Raw genomic sequence first — 26,552 nt, 5'->3', positions numbered from 1 at the left:
GATGTTTTAGGTTTTTATAGTAATCTGGAATATAAATGAAATCAATTTTCAGCCTGATCTCACAGTTTCAATCGTCATAAACCCTAATGTGTTGCAAAGAGCAGGATCAGTGCAAATCTACGTGTACAAGAGTAAAAAAAAGCCAAAAGATGAGAGTGTTCTTATCTCTTCCTGTTACCTTTCCTGCTGCAGACATCTTTAATCTTATATCTGTCAAATATTAAGGCCTAATAATCTGTCTCTAAAGCTGCTTCCCTCCACAGCAGCCGCTTTTCCTCACAGTGGGATTTTACCTGGAGCGATGTGTCACTTCCTCCATGCCTCTCAGGGGTTTAACATAATTGCATTCGTTATCCAATCTCCACACCTACCTCCTATTGTAAGTTCCAGCTTGACCCAAACGCCATTCTGAACACAATTCCCCTGGCAATTGTAATTGATGTGCACTTGTTCTTCATGTTCTCTGGCAAATGCTTCCTAATAGAGCGGGACAGCTCAAGACCTCACTGTAATCACAAGTGTTTAGCACTCGTTCTCCATACTCTCTTCATCTCCACGGCTAATTAGAATCAATAAACATGGTGAACAAACACGACTCATTAGGGCTTTCTCTATCTCCTTCCTCCCCAAGCCAAAGCCTTTAGGGTGATACTTTACTCCCGCCTCTGCCATAAACCTGCTTTAGAACTGCTCTCAAGCTCGGCGCTGGATACGCGATAGATATAGTGAACGCAGCATCAAGAATAAAAACCCTTTGAAATTGCCATGAAGCTTTTGAAGCCTATGTCCCACTGCTCAATGCTCTCAGGGTTTTCATCTCTCCCCATCTCCCCTCATTACCCGAGGAGCTCTCAGGGCCTCGCTGAGCAGCTGTAATGAACTCCAAGGAAAACGCATCTACACCGAGCGGAGGACTGCACGGACGGCCAGGCGAGGCATTACTGTATGTATATCATGCTGCAGGATGCTTTATGCAAAACTGAATGAAAAAGTTAAAGCAGAGCAGCGAAGCTTGTCAGTCACTTTCTAAGATATGAAAGATAAAGGCAATTTAAAGACAGATATATGCCATCACAGGGGTCTATCTACCACCGCCGCCCTAGAAGAGCTGTGTTCCCCCTACTGAGCTTTCTGCTGCATGTCTGTGGTTGTGATGGGTGTTGCTCAGTTTCTATCTCAGGGGATTTGGAGGCTGAAAAGGCCTCCCACAAGCTTGTGCACAGTAGGCGGTGGAAGTTCTCACAAGGGGAAAGGAGATGTCTGACAAACAAAAACACTCAGCAGAAACATGGGGAATGGAAGGGTGAGACTGGGGCTGGGCAATATATCAAGGTTTTAGGATACAATGGTATATATTTTTAGACAGGATGCAGATCGAGGTCTGTGACAGCTGCCTTTTTGTCTCTGGCAGTGCCTATGACTTAGTTTTAGAGAGCTTCTTCCTATTCATTGTTCATTTGTTAAGAAAGCTGACTTCTGCTTCTCCTATAGTATAAGGTCTAATTCAAATAGCTCTGTGTGTTCAATAAGCGATTTTAATAGATGAAAAATAACTAGGAAAAAAACAAATCAGCCATTACTACAAGGTCTCTGCTAATAAGACAGCCAATATGAGAAGTGATAGCCGATGTTGATGAGCAGAGCCCTGTTCCAGAAGTTAAACTATTTTCAACTGCCTCTGCACCAGGAAGCTTTAAGTTTAAAAATGTAATTATTTCACATTTCAGGTGACTTTTGAACTCTTTTTACACTTTATATTGACAAGGAGGGAGCTGTTTAATCTACAGCAATGATATGCCATATGTCTGAGGCCAGAGGAGACTCTGATAAAAATGTGTCACTGGACTAAAGTCCCGTTTGGTTGTTAACAGTTTCAGCTGTGAACATAGCACATTTTCACATGAATAGTGCGGGTTGTCTGCTGCCTATCTCCTGCTTTTACTGGGCTATATAATATCACATTAAAGAATGAAATAACTCAGAACTGGCTAGAGAAGAAAATCATATAAAAAGGAGAAAAGACAAGAAGAGTTTTCTCCCTTGTGTGCCTCAAAACTCTTTCACAATTGGCAATGAAGAGTGTTTTGATTGGTCAGATATGTGCTTTTCAGAGTGTGTGGAAATGGTTTAGCCTTAATTTCACAAAGCAAAATTACACTGCTGGATGAAAGCTTGCATTGATTTGATTAATGCTCAAAATATATACATTTTTTGCAAAAAAAATTGCACAAGGGATTTGGTGTACAGACACCTTAAAACTACTGATTTCCATCTGTAGTCTAAGAGGGACTACAAATGGAAATTTGCAACAATCATTTTTTCATTTACAGCATATGATTGGCCCATATGATCGCTCAGTGTTGGTGGATGAATTATCTAAACTTAAATTGAGAGCACTGAAACCGCGGTGGGCCTAAAACTATATTTTTCAATTACAATATGATTAATGTTTATGTTGATTCAAAGAGAAAAAATAGATGGCAGACCTAATACCCAGGGAAAAGGTTTACGGTAAGAAAAAGCTGCTATAAGTTTGCTTCTTGACATAAGATAATCTATTTGATATATTTAGTTAAACTGGAGAATCAACAGTTTTTTTATTCATCTTATTGAATGTAGTGCTGCACAATCTGATTGTATTATGTGACTGTTTGATTGATTATACTAGACAATACTGTGACTTGGATATAAATGAATGAACAGTATCATGAGTCTACCTGATTGGTTATTAAGGTAAAGGGAGAGAATAATAATAGTTTTGAAGTGTGCATATCTCAACTCAAAAAATAGGAATATTGAGTAGTATAAAAAATACAAACATAATGTTTTCAACTGCTTTCAGAATAGCTTCAATTTTCCAAAAAAACATAAAGTTTTCCTTTTTTGAAAATAAGGGTACCTTAGTAACACTTTTTTAAAAGAGGTATGCATAAGACTGACACGACTTCATCATAATTGTGCATGACACTGGTCATTCACATGACAGAGGCTGTATGAACATTTATGAGTGCTGTCATTAAGTCACATTTGGTCGGTTATGTCAACTTTTATGCATAGCTGACATTTATCCATTTTGCATGTGTGTGCTGTAAGGTAAGGCAGCTGTCTTAGCCTAGCATAAAAGCTGGAAACAACAGTGGGGAGCTGAGGGCAACCACACAGAGTGCTGTGGGATGTCTAGTGTAGTGGTTTGTGTATTAGTGTGTATGCTCTTAATTTATTGCATTAAAGGCAGCATGATTGGCCAAATGACACATGCCAATATTCATAAACGTTCATAAAGCCTTCTTTATGTGAATGACAGGTGTCATGTCAGTCTTATGCTTACCCCTTCAAATTAAGTGTCACTGGTACCTCTAAAAAGTGCAAAAGCGGTGGGACTATTGTGAACTTAAAAGCCTTTCTGCATGCATTTTTGTTGACCTATCCAGTCCTACTTCGTTTGCAGCTTTTTATGCAATTATGAAATTACACAGCCTGACATTGCAATTTCAATTATTTTCACTACAGTCCTAATTAAAACTAACAACAAAATGATATTGCTAGCTGTTTGATGACAAGGCAACAAAACCAGACACATTTGACGTCCAGTACTTGGTAATTAATTTTTTTCAGCTATCAAAAATGCAGGCAAATTTCTGCACATCGTCTAAATTGCACAAAAATGTAGCCAACACTTGAAAAAGTTGGTTGAATTGTCACCGCTTGCCAGTTCCACTCACTGGAAACACCTGGTATCTTAACGCTTAGAAAGCAATGGCGCCTTTGTTGAACCGTTGCCTTTGTGTAATTTAGAAAGTGCTTAGAAGGATTTAACTTTTGATCATTTAAAACATAAACTACCCGATATTGGGGGTCTAGGACTTCACATTTTTAATTGCTCAAATTGTGCAGCACTGGGATTTCCCAAAGAGGAGAATGAAGTGTATCATATCGTACATTGTCATGGTGTCAAACAAATATCTTTTGAGATTATATCAACATTTAATCAATGGTTTTGTGACAACCATTTTTCATGCTTTTACAGACTAAAATATTGAGATATATACCATGTAACCCCATTTACTCAGAAATATTGACGTATTTGTGGTCCATATCACCCAGCCCTAGATGAGTTATCAGATGTTTCTTCAGGTTGGTAAAGAGAGTGTCTACTGTAAGCTAGCACCAGGAGAGAAGCTGAGAAAATGGGATGGACTATTAGGAGATGAGCTAAGAGAGTTATGGCCAGATGAAAAAAGGTGACTTAATAAAACCCTTCAATTTACCCAAAAGATGCAGACTTCCATTTTCGACAGGGGTAACTTCTTCTACATGCAGGGGCAATAAGGTTTAGAGGGATCTCTGAGACTTCTATTGGCAATGAGGCGTGGCGCCTGCAATGTAAGAAGAGAGAGGCAGGTTGAAGTACATTTCATAAAGTTCAAGAGTTTCTTTGATTCAAACACAGACACAGGCAGTGGAAGATGTGGCAGAATGAACAGCGCTGTACTGTAAACCAGAGAGAGGTCCGTCGGCACGCTAACTCCCACTGAGCTGAGGGTTGCTTTGGCAGAAAGAGAGATTACTTCTGTCCACTGCCGGCAGCATTTTAATGCCTTCAAATCAGGGCCGGGAACTCATACATGCATCATCACAACGCGCTGAATCAGCAGACCTCAGTGCAAGGTAGGAGAGGAGAGAGGAAGAGCAGGAGGAGGAGGAGGAGGAGGAGGAGGAGGAGAGGGGTGGGAGATGAGACATGATCAGAATGTACCAGGCTCAGTGTAATGTGAGACAACCACTGAGGCTGCAGAGAACAGATATGAACAGGAAGGAAGTACATGACAAGAAGAAGCAGATTAGAATTACTTTCTGTTACCTGACTTGTTAGCATAACGACCTTCCCTCTTCAAATCTCTGATGTTCCAGTACAGGAATCACTGACAAGATGTGCAAAAGTCAGTTATAGTGTGAGACATTTCACACAGATACAAACACTTGAGAGGTGCCTGAGGTGCACATGTGTAATTTAGACCTCAGAGAAAGTCTAATATGAGGCCTCTCCCCTTTAAGCTTAAAACCATCATAATGTTGAAGCATCAGATAATAAAGCCAGAAAATACAGGAACCAAATCTGAAATACAAATACTGAATTAGTTCTCAAACACATGCATTTTTATTTATTTCATGCAATGTTACCATACAGTTCTCCACAAATCCATTGTTTCAACCAAAATCAGGTTAATTGAAGACAATATATATCTATATCATCAGGCCCCTTAAAGCATGAGGCCCCAGGCAGTTGTCTACCTATGCCCTATTTTAAAACCACCAATATAAATAATTAAGAAAGACCATTTTAAAATTCATATCATTGAAAAATCCATATTAATAACATGAACATTAGGAAATGCAGCTCTAAATAGATGAGTGCTCTTCATTTACACAGTCCAAAGGACTGGATACAGCATCCCTGAGTAGATAAGGATATCTCTCTTCCAACATCTAGGCAGGGGTAACACATAAGTGCAGGTTAAAGCAAAAAAAAAAAAAAAGTGAATGAAATATGTTGGCAATGTGAACCAAGAGCTGAGAAGGGGAGGCAGACAAACTCCATCTTTCAAAGAAAAACAATACTAAAAAAATAATACAATGTTAGAACCACTGAGTAACATATTGAAAAGCTGAATGAAGTGCTGTCCAGTCCTTTCTTTCAATGTTCTTCTGATCTGAGTCAGTGGGCTTTGCTGAGATGGTTGCATGCTTACTAAGGCTCCACTAAAACTACATGTGGCACGATTAACTCAGGGGTGATTGCCTGGATGGATCATGGTGAAGATGGAACCCAGTGCTGATGGAACACTGAACACTGTGTCGTTGGAACATGGCATGGTTGGAGTAAGGCACAGGTAGAACACAGAACAGATAGAACATGGAATGGATGGAACATGGTGTCAGTGGAACAAGACACATCTGGATAAAAAGGTGCATTTGGAACACAGAACAGATAGAACAAGACGTAGATGGAACACAGTAGAAACTAAATGCAGATGCAGATGGAAGACACAGAGTAATGATTACATCATGCCAGTTAACTCTTTGCTTATGAGGATGAACACCGTGTAACAGAGCTTTAAAGGGTTAACTGAACATGTTGGCACATGATCAGTATTCTTTTTTTCTGTTGTTGCTCTTGTTGAGGGAGGCAAACAAGGCTATAAGAATAAGCCTAAACAGCCCCTGAAGTAGGAAAGCCTGCATAAACATTAACTGGACAAATTAAGCATAAATTGCCCAGAGCAGAGGGGGAAAAAGGAGCAGGACATGCTAGAGGGTGTGAAAGGAGACCTGGCCATAAATAACCCACCTATACATATAATCCTGGTGCCTAATTGCTGCAGCTGGCTGAGTAATGGAAGAATCAGCAACTTGTCATTGAACCCCCCCCTCCTGTGAGGATGGTTGCAGACTTATACACCAGATATTATTCTGCCTCTGGTCAGCCAACTTCATAGAGGCCAGTCCATTAGCACATTCGCAACCTCCAACTACAGCAAACATAGTGCCCGGGAGGGTTTTCTTACAAAGTGATTTTCCCAAGTGTCCTATTCTGACAGTGATGCTCTGTTTTCTTTCCTGGGAATAAGAGAGTCCTTGCAAAGTCATTCTCCTCTAATAGACTTTTCTTTCAAATGCATTCTCTCTTAATGGCAGCAACAACAGTGCCTGTGTCTGATAGGAACACAAGAGTCAAAACAATGACACACAGAAGCAGAAATTTTTCTATTATTAGCACAGAAACCCTGCTTTCTCCACTTGTGTAGAGCTGAACACTAGAGGCTAAGGCCAACACCTGTCATCCATGGCTTCAGGAGCATTTCAGGTTGTGTCGAAAAACAGATACTCCCTGGAAGTGGATGGCTAAAGGGATCGTTACTAACAAGAAGGCTGGTAAGAGCTGATATAATAAACGAGCATTAAAAAAGATCACTGTGATTAGCCTGAAAAAAAGAGAAGACAGGACTGTATGTGGAGAATAACAATGATGGCCGAGCCATGAAAGGATGATGACTTTGGAGAGGAAGACTGTGGGATTAGTTTGATCACACATTCTCACCAACAAGCACGGGCACTTCTGCCACCCCCTCCAACAACTTATTTAACTTTTTATGACTTATGAAGGCCAAAAGCAGAAAAATCTTTCCCATGGTCATTTTTTTTCACCACACAAAAAAGAATAGAACATGGAAATGTTCAATATTTGAATGCTCCATGAAAAAAATGCTCCAAAGTTTGCTTCAGAAAGATGTCCTGTGCCAATATATATATATATATATATATATATTTTTTTTTTTTTTTTTGCATACAAAAATAAACATAGAGATTCATTCACATACGATAGCTTTGGAAAAGGCTAAAGTATTGAATGTGTTTAGTGTAATGAAGAAATCCATTGAACCTAAGTGGGTGATTGATGTGTTTTGGTCATAGATGCAATGGTATGTAGGTTTGAGATTGATTTTTAATCACATTTATAGGGATGTTCTTTCACTTTAATTCTGCTATTTCAACTAACAAACTTGCAGACAATAGTCAGGACAACTTACAAGGCATGGAGGCAAGGCTGCCCATAAGTGGGGATAGAGGGAATAGTTTCTGGGGCCCAGCCACACTAGGGGCCCATGGAGGTCAGCAAAATTAAGGTCCATTGTAAAGTTAAGCTGTAATGACTTGATTTGATTTTCAAGCTGAATAATTACCACTTTTATCAAAGCAACATAAATGATTTTTTATTGATGTAGTACAGTAAAGCCTTTTCAAAAGGTAACACCTTTTTCTTAAAACAAAATTACTTTTATATTTTCAGCAGTTTGGATGGGCACGCTGAACTATATGATTTAAGTAATATCAGACTTCATAGCTAAGCCATGTGTACAAGTATTAGATGCCAGAAAATAAAGTTCAAGAAAGTGACATGACTTTGATGGGAAGGAATCGGATAACTGTAAAAAGAAACAACAAATGGGTTAAAAGTGGCAAAAATGGGCAAAAAGAGGGAAAAGATGCATCATAAGTGGCAAAGGTGGGCAAATAAAAGAAGAATAGGTCAGAAGTGGCAAAAATGGGCAACAAATGTAAAAAAAAAAAAAAAAAAAAAGTGGCCAAATGAAAAAAAAATGTTAAAATGGGAAAACAAGTAGTAAAAGGAAGTGACCAAAAAGTTGCAATAATGCAGCAAAAATGGACAAAAAAAGCATGAAAATTAGTTAAAAGTGGCAGAATTGGGTGACAAGTGGTAAAAAAAAATGGCCAAAAAGGTAAAAAAAAAAAAAAAAAAGTCAAGAATGTCTAATAAATATTGTAAAATTGGGCAACAAGTGGAAAAAGTGGGTAAATGCAACAAAAATGTGTAAAAGGTGGCAAAAATGGGCAAAAAAAGAGGGGCAACAGGGAGCAAAAAGAAGTGGCAAAAATGGGAAAATGCAACAAAAATAGTTCAGAAAATGTGAGCAACAGGTGTAAAAAAGTGGCCAAATAATAAAAAAGGTGTTAAAATGGGAAACAACTAGTAAAAGGAAGTGACCAAAAAGTTGCAATAATGCAGCAAAAATGGACAAAAAAGCATGAAAATGATTAAAAAGATACCAAGATTGGCAACAAATAAACAAAAAAGTTAAAAGTAGCACAATTGGGTGACAAGCAGTAAAAAGTGGTAAAAATTGTCAAAAAAAATGGTAAGAATGGCTAATAAATATTGTAAAATTGGGCAACAGGTGGCAAGAAGAAGTGGCAAAAATGGGCAAATGCAACAAAAACAAGTAAAAGGTGGCAAAAAATGAAAAAAGGGCAACAAGGAGCAAAAAAAAGTGGCAAAACTGGACAAATGCTACAAAAAAGGTCAGAAGTGGCAAAAATGGCAACAAGTGTACACAAAAAGTGGCCGAATTAAAAAAAAGAAAAAAAATGTTAAAACGTGAAACAATAGTTAAAAAGAAGTGAGTAAAAAGGGGCAATAATGAAGCAAAAATGGACAAAAAAGCATGAAAATGGTTAAAAAGTTTCCAAAATTGGCAACAAACAAACAAAAAAAAGTTAAAAGTGGCGGAATTGGCTGACAAGTAGTAAAAAAAAGTGGCAAAAATGGCAAAAAAAAAAAAAAAAAATGGCAAGAATGGCTAATAAATTGTAAAATTGGGCAACAGGTGGCAAGAAGAAGTGGCAAAAATGGGAAAATGAAACAAAAACTGGCAAAAACAGATAAAATGGGTTACAAGTATATTGAAGAAAGCAGCAAAAGCGGGCAAAAAGTAGCAACATTTGAATAAAACTGACAATACGTATGAGTTGAAAAATGGTGAAAATGGTTAAAAGTGGTGCAAATAATTTATTTTAACAACATCAACCACCAATAGCTTCACACATTTAAGCCCCAAAATCAGGGGCCAGGATGAATGGTAGCACCCATACTACTGACCCAACACACATGCATTGACATCATCAATAAGTCAATACTGCTGAGAGCCCATTCTCTGGGTTTATCAGGGGCCCAACCATTTCTGGGTGCAGGCCTGCACAGAAGAGACGACCCAAAGAAATCAACTCATGCTTTGCCTTTCAAATTTGATTTTCTCTCTATGTTCATTACGGATTCTCTGAGAGTTCTGATCTTTCTTTCACATTAACTCATGAAAAATCATTCATGTAAATAGTTTAAATGAATGAGGCTCTTTGGGAGTTGCATAAAATAAAAAAAGTCATGAATATCCTGGAATGAACTTGCAGTGGTGTTAACCATGGAAGCTAAACTTTAATTAACTGCTCCTCCAAATTACAGCACATTCAAATTACAGCCACTTCTCCATCACTGCAGTAATCAGAGGCCATCTAGAGACACATCATGTGACCGACGCTGGGACAGAACGAGACAGGAAAAGCACATGGTATGGCATAATAGTATTTTTAACACTGAGGAATACTTCAGTTCTCTTCAAATCTAATGATAAATATTTTACATTTCATGGGTTGCATCAAAGTTTCACTATGAAATATTCAGACTACACATGTACACAGTGCTCAGCATCAGCATGTTTACTATTTAATAATGCATGCTCCAAGTATTTGAAGTGTCATCTCCACTGATGGATAAAACAAGCGGAACAATGAAGTAGTTGCCCTCTAAAACATGAATCACAAACCCTTGAACTCATTGCAATGTGATGCAGCTTGTGATGAGAAGACCCTGCATAATCGAACCACAGCGTGCCATATGGATAAACGTGCCCCAAGGACATTGGGTTATGCTCCTTTGTGACCCAGAGCTGCCAGTGATAATCTCTCATCCATGGAGGTTAAGTGCTGGGTGGAGATTTCCCACTGGCTGCCACAGAAGCTCGCTGTTATCTCTGGAGTGCAGGTTCACTGCTTACATTTTGCCAATCTCTAAACACATTGGCTCCCAAAACTTCCAAACTGTCAGAACGCCTCAAATTTTGCTTTCAGGGGTTAATTGAGCTTAATGTTGGTGTTTTATCAGCGCCGGAAGAGGGACGATTCTCACCAGAACACAGGAATGGTTTTTTTAATTTTCCCTTTTTGGACTGTGGTTTTTTCTTTCACATATGCATGTTTCCAAAAATGTTGGTATTTCTTTCTGTCCTGCTTAAAAAGGGTTATCTGGACAGTTGGTTAGGACATTTGATAAACTGCAATTCATTATTCAGTCTCTATAAACTGCACAGAAACCAGTGACATTTGAAAATGATGAAATTTGGGTTCTCTCTTGGCTTAATAAACAGTACATTTAAGTGCCTTATAGTATACCCCTGGACTCTTTTAGCTTCGCTGCTCAGCTGTTAACCAGCACAGTCAAAGCATGCCATCTCACTGCACGTTGGCAGTGTTTTGCTGGTTGGTTCTCAGCTGAAGAGTCTGGCTCCAAAAGTGGGTCACAGATCTGTTGTCAGTCGGTCTCAAATGTGTAACTGGAAAAAAAAGGTGAAGAGCATGATATACAGAAACCCAAAGGATTTCCGTCCATCCATCCATGCATAGATCCATTCTACATCATTTTAATGATGAATGCATTTTGGATGGTCTCTTGAGACCTCAACTCATCATTATCTAGGCAGAATAAAGCTGTTTTTTAAATAATGATGTGTAAATCTCAGGTACAGGTTTAGCCCAGTCGGTAGTGCAGGCAGCCATATACAGAGGCTGTGGCCCTTGACCATTTCCAGTCTCAGTGCTGTTTGGTGCATGTCTTCCTCCACTTTGTCTCCCGATATCTCCTGTCTCTCTTCAACTGTCCAATCAGAAAACAGGAAAAAGACCCAGAAAATAAGAGTAAGCAGCTCTGTTTGTCTAACCCAGGGATAATCTTTTAGTAGAGCCATCAATACCAAAAAACTGTTCATTTTGAGATAAATAGTTAAATCTATGATGAGAATGTTCCTGACTGAATGTTCATTGCTGGCCTGAGAGGACTGAATTAGAATCAACAACTCAACTGAGAAAAAAATGAGACGCAACAGAACAACAGAAATTGTCAAAGCAATCCCATTTTTTAATCCACTGACTCAAGGCAGGTTGTTTTATTGTGTCTCTTCTTTGATTCAAAATTCAAAACTTTGGGTGGAATAAAGTCTTTTCTTGTTTCTTTAAACTGTTTTTTTTTTCCTTTGGATTCGTTGTGATGCACACACTGTGTTGCTGTTCCTGTACTGCTGTTCCCAGAATTCACCTGTCAGTCAAACTGTGACATCTTTGGATTTCCTGTCAGTGTGGGAGTGTGTATAAGCGGAGCCCTATTCTCTGTGGTTGCTGAATAGCTGTTTTCTGACATCTCTTACTGACAGGGGATTCCACAATACACTTCTGCTTAAATGTCACAGATCAATACTTTAAAGTGTAACACAACACGGTGCATCTGGAATATCTGACCTAAAACAGAGCTCCGTCTGAACATGTTAGTCTGGTGTTTTATGGTTAGACACACGGCAGGAAACATTGAAAAACCTCAAACGTGTGCAAGTCTGTCTGTTTTCAAGTCAGAAAATCTCAGTAAACCTATTAGTGACCATAATCACCAAATAAGTCTGGATAAACATTTATAGATATAGAAAGGACAAAAAAAACATCATTTGTCTTTGACAAATAGAAAAAAAATCTTCCAACTTGAACTTTGATTAAAGATGTTAGTTAACTACTGTTTCCCCATGAGAAGGATTAGACTAATAATAGCTAAAAATAGATCTTTGGTGATAAAAACTGATAAAAAAGTAAGTTCAGATTTTATCAGGAAGACTAAAACTAGACTAAAATTGTATAAACTGGACTTTTGGACATGCGAAATTCATGATATTTCTCCACTGTGTATGTAAGGTATATCCATATTTTCATCATTGTATTTTAGAACAATTAAAGTACTGATTGTGCATTAATCTGAGGTATTTTACATTTATATTCATTTCAAAATCTGACCAAAATCTGATCTTAGATTAGCTCGAAAAATAAACAAATAGACAAATAGAGACTTAAAGGGAAGAATTTCTAGTGATTATAACTGGACAGAAATCTTTGAGTATCTTCTTCTTTTTTTTACATAATCTAGACAACAAATTCAAAGAATGAAAATGACTAAAATGTGACTAAAACTAGAGATGTTCTGATACCATCTGACTCAGAACATGGCTGTACATATAGAATCCTAATGTACAGCATCTCTGTGACCCTCAAATTGTTTTTCTGCTGATAATTGAGTTTCACTGCTAAATATTAAAATAACAATAATACAGGGTGCTATATCACAAGCTCTCTCCATCTCTCTTTCCATTATGCTCTATTTGGGCAGCATTATGTGATTACGGAACAGCCTGCCATTGGCTGACAGACTCTCATATAGGGTAAACAACATGACGGTTAGCATTCAAGATAGCGGTATTAAATGATCGTAATTGGATTAAAATGGATAAAAAGACATTCAGTATCGAGGTTACTGGTGTGAATTCAATCATTAAAGTCCTGAAAAGACACACAAGTTCCGGGGTTGCCGAAAATGCTGCCATGAGGGATTCAACGGCATCAGATGCATCGATGGGAAGTCAAGAGGAAAAACAAGGCAATGATTTATGGTTCAAAAGTTATTTAACTGTTGATAAAACTGTGTCACTTCTTGTCATGTATGACAGCACCGGTCTAGAAGGCATTTTAACGATCACATTCAGAGAAAAACTTTGCTGCTCTAAAAACGGTAGCCCGTGCACGCAGTGTTTTCTGGCAGCAAAGAAGAATTGATTTCCGGTTTATAGCGCTAACATTTAGCATGGTTAAATGAAGCACAATATAAAGTTAAACCAAACAATATCGGATCGGTGCAGAAGCTTGTGAACTGGCCGGTGTCAATACCTGCATTTTAGGCAGTATCAGTGACTGGTACTGATTGATTGATTGATTGATTGATTGATTGATTGATAATACTTTATTGTCAGATGCAAGATCTGAAATTTGTTTTGCATTAAAACAGCAGCTCCGTCATACACAATTCAAGGGACGATATACACAGACACACATATAACATTCAACGAGGACAATTAACAAAAAACCGTCTACCCAATTACAACCTCATTGATTTTGTGTGATTTTGTGGATTAAGCTCCTCATTTAGCTTTAGGATGGACTGATGTATGAAGGACTGTTTGAACCTGACCCTATTAAAGCGTGGCACAGAGTACCGACGCCCTGATGGTAACAGTACATATTCTTTGTTTAGAACATGGCTGGGGTCGGAGATGATGTTCTTAGCCAATCGCATGGTGTTATTGTGATAGGCAGCTTCAAACAGTGCGTCCAGAGGTTGGCCCACAATCTTTGAACAGATTTTAATCAAGTGTCTTAGTCCAGATTTTGCAGTGACTGTGAGGCAGCTATACCATATGGCATTACAGTACTGCAGCACACTAAGGACAACAGAGTTAAAGAACAGAAGAAGCACCTGCTGTGTGGCCCCGAATGATCTGAGGCGACGGAGGAAATATATTCTTTGTTTAGTCTACTGGTATCGGAATCGGAAGAACTTCAACTAAAACTACATGACATTTTAATCTAAAGACTAAGCACTGTGCGGTGCTTTCACACAGGATAAATGAAGTCTAAGTGTCTTCAAATTTTCTGACATTTCTGAGGGAAAACAGTGAAGTGTTGCATGACAGCAGCAATAAAATTGCATGGTGAATTGTTATTTCCAAAGTTTATAAAAAAAAAAATGCAATGTTGTGCACATTATGTACGGGAAATACATAGCAGAAAACACTGGCTAGTGAATAAGTGTTAAAGTGCTCCGCTCAGGCTCCATAACAGCTTCACATCCTGTGTTCACATAAGCTTGCGTGGGGTCTTTACACATGTGACCACGGCACCGTTTATTTACTAACAACTGTGTGACATTGTCAAAGAACATTTCATAAATATTAAATGTAATACATTGCTCCAAAATGGCCCAATTTTATTAGCTCACATTGTATTGTGCTATAATTTCAAATTAGGAGATAATAGATTATTCATTTCTGTGTTGCTTTAATTTTGCATATTTATATCGTTGTTTGTTTTCCTTTTTTTTGGTTTAAAGTTTAATACATCAGATTCCCAACAATCACAGGTATTTCTGACACTAGAGGGAACAAACTGTAAGAAACACTTACAATAATTAATGAGAGAAAGAAATAAACATCCAGGACTGTGAGTTTCTCTGTTTGTGATGTACTAAACCGTGACCCCCAGGTACCACCTAAACTACTTCAGTGAAGAGTTGTATCTCTACTTGTTGAGTGTCTTGACTAAGAGACTGATTGAGATGTCTTGAGTCACCTAGTACCTTGTTGGGTTTATGTTGCTTAAAATAAATGTGATGAGATATTTGATGAGAATTTTCACATATGTACTTGCTTGTCAGCAAATATCATATGAGCTGACAAGTTCAAACAGAAATAAAGTGACAAGACAAGCTGCTATGTTTGGCAAACACCAAACACTTCACAACAGACACACCATCCCCTATGTGAAGCATGGTGGTGGCAGCATCATGTTGTGGGGATGCTTCTCAGCAGTCAGCCCTGGAATGGTTATATAGGCAGAGGGTAAAATAAATGCAGCAAAATATAGGAAAATCCTGGAGCACAATCTGATTCAGTCTACAGGAGAACTATGGCTTGGGAGATAATTTATTTTCCAGCAAGAGAATGACCCAAAGCATACAGCTAAATCTACACAGAGTTGTTTTAAAGACAACAAGGTAATGTTCTGGAGTGGCCAAGTCAAAGCCACGACCTCAATCCAATAAAGAGTTTTTGACTGGACCTGAAAAAAGCTGTTCACATGATCCTGACCTTGAACAGCTTTCCAAAAAAAAAAAAAAAAAACTGAGTAAAATTGCAAATAAGCAAGCCTGATCCACACAGACGCAGTGCTGTGATTGCAGCCAAAGGTGCATCTACTAAATACTGATTTGAAGGGGGTGAATATTTATGCAGTCACTCAGTTACATTACATATTTGTATTTAATTGACCTAGTTTCTTTTTGTCATTTCATTGTGCAAAACGCCAAATTATATTTACTATGATTGATTTATAAAACCAATAAGGGGGTAAAACATCCAAGGAGGGGATGATAGACATGAGGAAATTGAAGGTAAAATCTGAGTTTTTGCGTTGTAGTAGACATGTCTGGTGAAAATAACACGCTCTGTCTCGCAGTGCAGCCTCTGGAGCAGTGAGTTACTCCCTTTCAGGATCACAGCAGCTCTACTGACAGTGCAGAAAAACACTCATCTGCATTTCTTTTCCTGGCGGTGTTGCGGTGTCACATTTCAGGGGTGACGGTGTTGGTGAGGAGTCAATACTATACATTCCCTCTCTTAATCAGCACAGAACAACAAGGTCAGTTCATCAGGAAGCACAGTCCTGCGCCGCTGCACCACAGTCGCTCCAGCACCATCCATCAGCGCTCAGAGCAAACTGAAATCAGCTTCCAGACGAGGACGAGATAAACACAAACACAGTGACGGCCTGAGCCTCACTGAGCTAGTGAGGGCAGGAAGTTTTTTTTTCTGTTGACACATAATCCCAGGCACAAAACATCCCCACCTCGTACTTCCTCCTGACGGATGATTTGTGTGTAATTCTGACAGTTATGTAACACACAGTCTGCTCTATTATGTGCCTAAAAAAGCAGGTTTAAGCTTTTTTTGCTTTATGTAATGTGAAATCATAATCTTCTGCTTTTATGACATTGTAAGAAAGCCTGCTCACAGTTTCAGTCAACAAAGGGAGGGACATAATCGTCCTTAGATATTTGATATCAGGAGATGGATTAATAGTCTCTTCCTTTCAGGAACAAGCCTTTGTTGATGCATAAACAGTCCTAGAGGGCATTGTTTTAATAGGTTCATAAAGTGTCTGTGCACTGATTATGACAAGATGAAAGCATTATTCTTCCAAAAGATGAAAATTAAGCAATGGTGTACAAGTGCTGATCAAAAAGAATTGAACATTGCCCAACAATATCAAGTTGACAGAATTCAATTAACCTCTGCTACAGCTCCAGACTGAGGCCTTTGGAAATCGGCTTTGCTGCTGCTCTCCTCCCTCTGCCAGTCTCTGAATGTCATTTCTCTCATCAGCATCACTTCAATGAAGTCTAAAAGGGACATTCATAAGCTTCTGTGATAAATAAAGAGTTTTAATTACTGATGAGGCCTGCTACCAAGCTCAAACTATATAATGAGGCCTGCCAAAATTCAAGCTACCTCACGATTAATTATTGCACTTTATGATGCCTTTGATTGCTTAAATCTGCATTCAGGGGTTAGCTGTGTTCAACTGGGCTGCTTTGCTGCGCCGTGCATTAACACGACCACCACAGGCTTTGAGCTGATGGGCTGAACGAAGCACTTCACACAGCATTCATGGCCTATATCTCCACATCCCCCAGGAGCAGATCAAGGAATGGAAAAACAAACAGGCCTTGTAACACATAAGCATAATCAGGAACGTGGGCCTGTCTGCCTGTACAAGTCCTGAAGGATGGGCTAACAACTGGAGGGGAGTGCTGAACAAAACAGTTGGTGGCAAAGCCTCAGTCACTCATCCTGATGAGCACACGTGCAGGGCTGCACCTTTTTGTTTCGTGGCTGGTTGTGTGATGGATAGTAGCAATACTGACTCTGACGCACTGGATCAAGACCTTCCAGAGGTCCTGTTTGAGGAGATGCCAAGTAAAGCCACTCTCTCTAAACATATTCCTCAACTACTTAGATAAATGCTGCATAAATTACTTTCATTTAAAAGATTTGCTCCGGTAAAGGAAGTGCGACATCCTTATCTTTAATTCAAAAAATTGAAATTTGTAGACAAACCTTGAATAATCACTGGCTTCAAAGAGCCTTGAGTTTTAGGTTTCAGGGAGATTGAAATGAAAACCTTTGCTGCTGATCAACTGCACTTTTCACATGCACTCCTGAAAATGTCTAGAAATGTACATGAATGTTATATAAGTGCTAACATGGGTTGCCATTATATGGTCACGGTAGACTTCCTTCATTGACCTCCCCCAAACTCCCTGTAATACAGTTGCAACAGAATGATTTTTTCCCAGCCAATTAGTGGAGGTCAGTCAACGTCACAGAAAGTGACATCACACTTTCTGACCAATCAACGGTGGCTCAGAGTGTCTCAAACTTCCTGTTTCCTGCAGAACTCACAAAATACAGCTTTACATCTGTTTTGGTCCAAACAAATGGCCCCAACATCCTAACTAACAATGTTAGGTTGATCTCACATATAAAGGTGAATACTAGTGCTAAATGTCACGATAGGTTTTGTTATGGTTTCAGCCATTACTAAATTAATTATAGCAAAAAAAATGGAGGAACCATATTTGGTCATACACCAGTTTTGGGTGTAAAATGTTGTCTTTATTTAGACTACTGCTGCTGTAATTAATTTGATTTTTTGAATTGCTTGGCAGCAGTAATTAAGACATTTATTAGCCTCAAAACATATCTGCCTAATTCTACTCTCCCAATGCTGCTGATTCATTGTCCCGTATTACCTATACCCTCAGCCAACAGTGTGCTTGTTACAGTCCATAATCACTATATGCCTAAGTAAAAAAAAAATCCTATGTGTTTGCCAGAATGTGTTTTATCTTTCTTTCAGAAAACCTTAACATATGACTTCACAGAATCACTGGAGCAATTATGTTATGGGGCTAACGATATGCCGGTTTCATTCAGCAACCATACTAAGGGCATTTTCTTGACAAATAACACACTATTTATGGGACAATAGTACTCTATAAAGTAGCTGGCTGTTGTCATGGGTTTGTAAATAAATGAACAGTGATCCAATGGCAAACATTACTTATTAAAATAGTAAAGCATGCGTGAATTTGCCCAGTTCTATAACTGTATCAGTTTTATTATAATTGTGCAGTCTGTATCAGTTTTCGTTTTTTTAAACTGTTAGCATTTTTTTTGGCTTATATTCATGTATAAATTTAAAATTTGTGTTTTGTAGGTTTTTCAAATGAATTTAAAGGGGAAATAAGTGGCACAAATAGTGAAATATATGTAATATCTATTATTTAAGTCAGTTTTACACCAGTATAATAGTTTTTACTTCTTAAATGGCATCAATCTGTCTTCATTTTTATTTTTGAGTCTTATCACTGCTGAAATTCACAAAGGAATTCAATTTTTTAGGTTCCTGATTACACTCCTGATCAAAATTGTAAGACCAGTTGAAAAATTGCAAGAATTTACATTTTGCACTGTTGGATCTTAAGATGGTTCTGAGTAGAACTTCAAAATGCAAAAAGAAGAAATGGGAGTGAGACAAAAAAAAAATAAAAATAAAAAAAATAAGTAAGCAATTTATTGAAAACAACAATTAAACTGAAATAGGCTGTTCATCAGCTGATTAAAAGTTTAAGACCTCTTGGCAGAACCCACGCAAAAATGTGGATCATGACCTCCTGATGGAAAAGGCAAAAAAGCTTTCTGTCTTTGAATGTGTTTTTTTTTTTTTTGAAGGACAAGGAACTATACAAGGTCACATGACTGACGACATGAAAAAAAGAATATATATATATATATACACACATATATTTAAGAAATAAAAAACCTCGTAAAATAAAGCTCTAGGGTTTCAATTTTGAATTTCAAAGTTTTTCAGAGAGTACCCTATAAATTAAACCTTTTGAATTGTGCCATTATATTCACAAAATTCATTTTCCCATGAGACTACAACCAAAGAATCCAAAAAGAGGTTTTCATGTACCTTTAGTGCTTAAGTAAGAAGTTCTTGGGTGCTGTTTCTTATCTTTTCACCCTGATTAGCTCTGAAACAGAGCTATGTTTATTGCTCTTCATTATCTCTCAGCCCTGGGAAATTTTCTTAAGCAGGTGTGCTGGTGCATGTGATGCCAAACAGCCACTAGCCATTAAAACCCAGCTAACCTTGGCATGCTCCTCGCGCAGAACGCCATGTCAGCACGCAAAACACTGTGCATTTCTCCCAGAGGTGCAGCATTACAGCTGGAAGGGTTTAAAACTGGATGCCAGTGTGGGCTGATGTGTTACAGCAGCCAACATGCTTGATTCAGCTCTCACCCGTGGGAGCAGGAGAGAGGACGAAGAGGAAGGGGATGTTAAAGGGTAAAGCTGCTGACAGCCCCGTTCACCTGCTAAATGACACCTGGAACAGCAGCGGATCCTGTGGGACTGTGACAGGATCAAGGGTAGAGATGAAGACAAACAACACTAGAACTGTAAGGCATCTGCACACGTCTGCACTAATAAATGTGCTCACGCACACATGATAGTTATGTGACCAACATAACAACTAGGGCTTTCAAATATGCAAGATATTAGTGTAATGCTTTAATCAAGTACTATTTTGTCCATTTATGTAACTCACTGAAGGTATAATATGTCAAATTTTGAAAAAGAATACTGTCATGTACTTTTTAGTTCATTACATACAGAATCTCAGACATTTCCAATAGTTTTCAATGTTCAATTTTTCCAGTTGAACTGGAGACAGGAAGCTGCTTTTCTGTTGCTCTATCTCATTCATGCATTGTGTTGCTTACTTCTAAAATGAGGGTTTGATGAGTAAGTAAACACGAGTACCCTCTTGGAAGCCTCATGTGGTACATAAAACATGATAAAATGACCGTCGCGTTGACAAAAAATCTCAATCCATGCACACTCTCATGATGAGCAGAGTCAGGAGCAGAACCCTAAACTTTTGGGCAATTTTTAACTTTCAGACAGCATCTTAAATATATCATATTAATCTATCACTCAACTATTTTATGTACCTTTTCAGACTACAATAAAGCAAAGAGGGACATAGGCCTTCCTGTGGACGTCCTAATCTGACACTCAGACTGTTTCTCATATGGATCTATTACACATTCATCTGGGAAAGCTCCCATAGAAAGCGTTTGGTAAAGGCAGGGCTCTCAAAAAAAAATCTTGGAAGGTGATTGGAGGAACTGATGACTGATGAACGACTTTTACCAAGGACGTTATGTGATCGGGTGGGTTTGTTAGTTTGTTAGCAACATAACTCAAAAAGTTGAGGACGGATTTTGATGAAATTTTCAGGAAATGTCAGAAATGGCATAAGTAGGAACTGATTAGATTTTGGGAGTGATCCGGATCACCGTCTGGATCCAGGAATTTTTTTAAAGGATTCTTTACTATTGGGAGATAGGGCTAATGGCGGAGGTCTGCGCTCTCCGAGTGCTTTTCTAGTTCTCATTATTTTCTGATTTAATTCATGAAATATAATGACCTTTTTCCTGAACACCAGTTCTTCCCTTATTCTTGTAGAAGGCTCTAAAAATTTTTTTTTAATGGAGATCCAATGTATGCAACTGAAACATTCCCTTCTGTTTAGATTTCCATCGACATCTCAGCCAGACGCGACCCCTGAAAGCTACACTTTAATGACCAGATTCTTTTTATGTCACTTGCTTCCAGGTAGTTCTGTGTTTTAAATTGTAGCTTCTAGAGAAGATACAGTCCCCTTTGTTTAAAAACACATATAAGATGAATTTGTTGAGTTTAACATGGGACTGACTCATAGGTTCTGCAGAGGTGAGTTACAAAGCTACTGAGATGATCTCCACCACATCAGTGTAGCTTTTATGGAGGTTAATGATAGCTGAACACAGAAAAGTACAACTCACAGTGTTATGAGACAAATAAGGAGCAGCCAGCTGAGGCTCCAAAGCTTCCCTACATTATGTTTTAAAGGAAAACAGAGATGATTAGTTATAATATAATTCCAAACCTCAGCATGTAACAACATTTAAGGTTTGAGAATACTAAACCATTTGACTGGAGGTCATATTCACATGCATTATTAGTAAGCGTTGCCATTTTACCTTCCCAACAAAGGCAACAAACAAAATTAGAGTTTGTTACTCGGGGCTCTCATTAAATTGCCATGAAGCGGCAGCGGGAGTTTGAGAGTTTTACGTGAAAGCAATGAGAAAGGGTACAACAGCAAAATGTCAAGAGCAAAATGAAGGAATAAAGAGAAGCCTCATTTCCATACAGTGCATAACAGAAATGATGTAAAACAATTTGTCTTGTGGAGTAATGTCACATAAAAAAGCTGGCATACAGACCAGAAACTTTAAATGGAAAGCTGTGAAGAAAGTAGAACTAGAAGAGTGAGGAAGAGTCCTGAAACAGGAAGTTTCACATTAAAATAACAAGTGCATTTAAAACATTTAAAGGCTACATTGGTATGGGAGTGTAGCTTTTGCTAGATAGTAAATGGACTTGTACAGCCTTTTTAAGACATCTTGAATGGCTTCTACACCACATACACACATTCAAAGGCTGCTACATGCTCACCATCAGCACTGTTCCAGTCAAAGGCATGCACTCAAGTAAGAGCAGTTTAAGGTCCAACATACATTATGGCATGAGTCTGCAGAGGCTGGGGATCTTCTGATTGAGAATCAACTTAGTCTACTCACGAATCTCTTTCCGCTTTTCACTCTTTTACCTTTCCCTCCATTCTCATTCATTCCTAATGGCTGTCCCCCAATTCCTGACCCCCATTGGACATTCTGGATCAGTGCAAACAACCTATTGGTTTTGAGGGATGAAAAAGTCAAAAGGCAAGATGCATTTTATTGCATTGACTGTACATTATGCTTTTTAATGCAAATAAGGAATACATTTATTTGAATTATGTAGTGCATTCAACTGACTGCTTTGAACACAAACGTTTTGCCTCCCCACTGACACAAGTCAACAACAACAATATTCAACTCAAGTTTGATTTTACCTGGATTTTGATGACCACATCTCAGATTTGAAGTTTAAATTACGCCTTTTATTTCATTTTTAATAGTTGACTGCCATCTCTGCAAGTTGAATTCAGATCTTTGTAAATGAGTTAAGAATTAGGGTTGCTCCAATTCTGATAGCAGTATCAGAATTACGTCCAATTCTGCTTAAAATGCAGGTATTGGTTTTGGCAAGTACATGAGATTATGCACTGATCCGATTCTGTTTGGTTTAGCTCTACATTTTGCTTCATTTAGATATGCGAAGTGTTAGCACTATAAACTGGAAACCAATTGTTCTTTGCTGCCAGAAAGCACTGTATGCACGGGCTACCACTTTTAGAGCAGCAAAGAAGAACCAAAGGACCCACTGCAGCAGCAGAGAATGGTTCCTGCGTGACATTTTTTTTTTTGAAAGTGATCGTTAAAATGCCTTCCACATGGGTGCTGTTGCACACGACAAGAAGTGACATAGTTTATCAAAGTCAAATAACTTTTGAACCATAAATTGTTGCCTCTTACTTTATTTTCCTCTTGAAGCTAGCTGTCGTGCCCTCGTGTTGACACTGTTGAGGCCTTTAATCCCTTGGGCAGCATTTTCAGCGAGCCTGGAACTCATGTGACTAAATCCACACCAATAAACCTGATATTTAACATCTTTTTATCAAGTTTAATCACACTACGATCATTTATTACTGCTAGCTTGAATGCTAACTACCATGTTGTTTACCCTCTGTGAGGGTCTGTCAGCCAGTTGCAGGCTGTTCCATAATCATGTCATGCTACCCAAATAGAGGATAAAGGAGAGACAGATAGAGAGAGCCTGTGATGCAGCCCCCTGTGTATTTGTTATTTTAAAATTTAGCAAAAAACTCAATAATCAGCAGGAAAACAAGTTTAGAGTCACAGAGATGCTGTACATTATGATTCTATTTGTTGAGTCAAATGTAGGTCTGTCAGTCTGCAGTCAGTCCAGAAAGTTCACACTGGTATTGAACCAGTACTTGATATCAGCCGATACCCAACACCTTGGTATCGAAATCGTATCAGGAAGTAAAAAGTGGTATTGGAACATCCCTATCAAGAATGTGACACTTGTAATAAGGGAGACAGAAGTTGCATCAATTTAGATCCTGAGAAATAAAGACATCCTGGCGGTACAGTTTCTCAGCATGTTTACTAAATGTTAACCGTGCCATCATTTACTGCCGTGGCCTCTGTGTCCGCCAGAATGATGTGACAAAGACAAATATGGCACTCAGATCAATGAAGTGAAACCAAATGGTGATTCATTTTGACCATGAGGGAACATGCTAACTGCTTCATTCATGACTCACATTAACTGGCTCATTCATCAGCTGCCTGGCTCCCAGTTGGGCTGTTAAATGTAGTGATAAAGTACTGCCATACCTGACCACATCACACATTTCATAACACTTCTGCTTGCTGATGCTAAAGCTCCCTCCCTCCAACCTTTTCCTCTGCTTGTGAGAATAATTTTGGTTGACTTTTTAGTAAACTTTACTCAAATCTAATTTGCAGATTATGTGGATCATTTCTGCCAGCAGAACCCCAGGAAATGTCAAAATTAAGTGGGGTGGTAGATGATGAATACCTTTCTTGGCTCCAGCATGTTGCTCAAAATCAAGTGCATTTTAAATGAACACTATTCAGTGTGGCCTGGAGTGTCTCTGAAGAACAGTTACAGTTTTTGATGTTTTTGCACACATGCAGCACTTTCACAAAATTAAAGTTAATAAAACATGCTCTTGCACTTTTTATCTTATATTTTCAGAAAGTTTCTGAGCTATCAAACACTATTTTTTTTTGTAATTGCTTAATTCGGGAAACAAATATGTTTTAGTTGCATGTTCAGTATTACATTATTTCCCCTTTAAAACCTAAAAACCTAAACCTAAAAAGAGGGGGCATGGGCCGGATGTAGGCCTGGACAATGGCTATTGGGAGGTTTGAGCAGTACATGGCATGCAATGAATATGAGCCAGAATATTCTCCCATACTTTTCCAGAGTACTGGGCAGGACAAGTTTTTAAAATGTTGCTGTACACTCTGAGAGAATCAGCATCTGCAGGGTGGTCACAGCTACTAGTGTCTTCGTGACACATTTCGTAGTGTATTTAGGGGATATTCTAATAATCCAGACGGAGCTCATCTGCGGTTTATACCCTGATCACAGATGACTCCTCTCTCTCATCATCATGCCTTTTTATTGATCAATCTGTAAACAAGCCACGCTGCCATTGTATGCGAGATGCACATTTGATGACCACTGCTGTGCTTCTTCCATTCATATTACATTGGATAAGCCTGTTTTTTTTTTTTTTTTTGTTTTTTTTGTTTTTTTCAGATTCCTGCTTACCCCATCAGAGGCATAAAAGTTAGACCCAGTTGTAACATAGATAGAGCTTAAAGTCCAGCTGGTGCACAAGGTACAGTATAACTCATTTTTATGTCAGATTCAGGCCACCTTCATCAGTGATACTAAATCAAATACAAATCTGATCTTTTGGAATTCATCTGTTGTCTAAACAAATTGTTCCCAAACTTTTCAGCCCATGACCCCCCAAAATAAGAGCACTAGAGACTGGGGACCCCCATCTCTGGAGGTGGAAAAAAAAATATGATGTTGCAGAAAGCCTTACATACAAATTTACATTGTTAAGAGTTTGTGTACACTTTATTTACAACTAAGCACAAATATCACTTATAGTTATGAGTTTATTTGAAATTAATCTCATTTAGGGATATTTTTACACTAATAGATGAATTATATAATTTTACATCATTTTAAATTTCTCTTTGTATGTTTGGCAAGCACTTTGTGATAACTGGTTAGAGCAGGGGTGTCAAACTCAGTCCCAGCAGAGGCTGGATTCTGGATTTAGGTCTAACCTGAGGGCCTAACAGAGTCAACATTTAACCATAAACTGTCAACCTCATTTTCACCAGTAATAAAATCTGAAAAAACAGTACTGATAATAAATATTTGGAAATTAAAAAAAAAAAAAAGTTAAAATGATAAGTTTAAAGGCTCAAATCTGAGATAAATTCTAACTTATTAGTTTAAAAGATCAGAAGACGATATTAAAAATAGAAAATAAAAATTTAAAGAGCAAATACATGAGGAGAAGGTTGAAATCATAAGTTTGAAAGGTGAAAATATGAGACCAATTTTGAAATCATGGGTTTAAAAGTCAAAATATGACTTAAAATTTTAAATTGTGAGTCTGATATTTCAAAATATGGGATTAAAAGCCAAAATTAGGAGTTGAAAATGTCAAAATATGAGTTAGAATTCAAAATGATGACTTCAAAAGTTAAAAATATGATTTGAATTTAAAATTGGGAGTTTAAACGGTCAAAATGTGATATAAAAAATACAGAAAATAATTTAAAACATGAAAAAAAAATGAAATCATGTTTTTTAAAGTCAAAATATGAGATTAAAAAGCCAAAGTAAGGAGTTGAAAAGGTCAAAATGTGTCTTGAAGTTTCAAATTGGGAACCTAAAAGATAAAAATGTGACATGTACAGTCCACATTATGAATTGAAAAGGTCAAAGCATGAAATGAAAAGTCAAAATCATAAGTTTGAGTCCTAATCTTGAGATGCAAAATTGTAAATATCAAATAAAAACACAAATTAATTTCTTTCCCTCATTCTTGACTTTTTATGAAATCTTAATCTTTACTTTTTCAAGTTTTTATGGCTTAACAAGGATATTTTAAATAATCAAGTTGAAGTTTATATTATTATACTGGAGGAAATCTGCAGACCTCATCCTGGTGGGCCAGTTATAATACAAATATGATATGATCTTGCGGGCCGGATGTAATCGTTACACTGGCTGGATCTGGCCCCCGGGCCTTGAGTTTGACACCCCTGGGTTAGAGTCTCGTGACCCATGCCCAGGGGTCAAAATGACAAGGTCACATTGAATGTGATTCTCAACACGGTTCTGTGGAGGAGGGCAGCGTCAGCCATTGTTAGTGAAAACAAATGCAAGACAGCAGCGATTAAGGCAGTCATTGGAGGCACAGTGAGGTGTTAGACCTTATTTTCAGGTGACACTTGCATACATGCAAAACTTGAGGGTCGTATGCTAACTGACCTGTTTTTGAAAATATTTAAATATAAATAGCCAAATGTGGCCACAGAGGGAAAAACTAGAGTGTCAAAG

The 26,552-nt window shown here is 38.1% G+C and overlaps 1 protein-coding gene across 2 annotated transcripts in view; it reads right to left on the bottom strand.

The window, feature by feature from the left end:
- iqsec1b (IQ motif and Sec7 domain ArfGEF 1b) overlaps positions 1-26,552 on the bottom strand; it is a 356,990-nt gene that overhangs the window by 238,172 nt on the left and 92,266 nt on the right. For both annotated transcript variants that reach the window (XM_041815641.1, XM_041815676.1), the window contains exon 2: positions 4,269-4,376. In XM_041815641.1, the coding sequence (XP_041671575.1) occupies positions 4,269-4,376 (108 nt within the window). The remainder of the gene's footprint in view (positions 1-4,268; positions 4,377-26,552) is intronic.

The sequence above is a fragment of the Cheilinus undulatus genome, linkage group 3, assembly GCF_018320785.1.
Source record: "Cheilinus undulatus linkage group 3, ASM1832078v1, whole genome shotgun sequence".
Lineage (NCBI taxonomy): Eukaryota > Metazoa > Chordata > Actinopteri > Labriformes > Labridae > Cheilinus > Cheilinus undulatus.
Note: the sequence above shows the minus strand (reverse complement) of the source record. Positions and strands in the feature narration are given on the sequence as shown.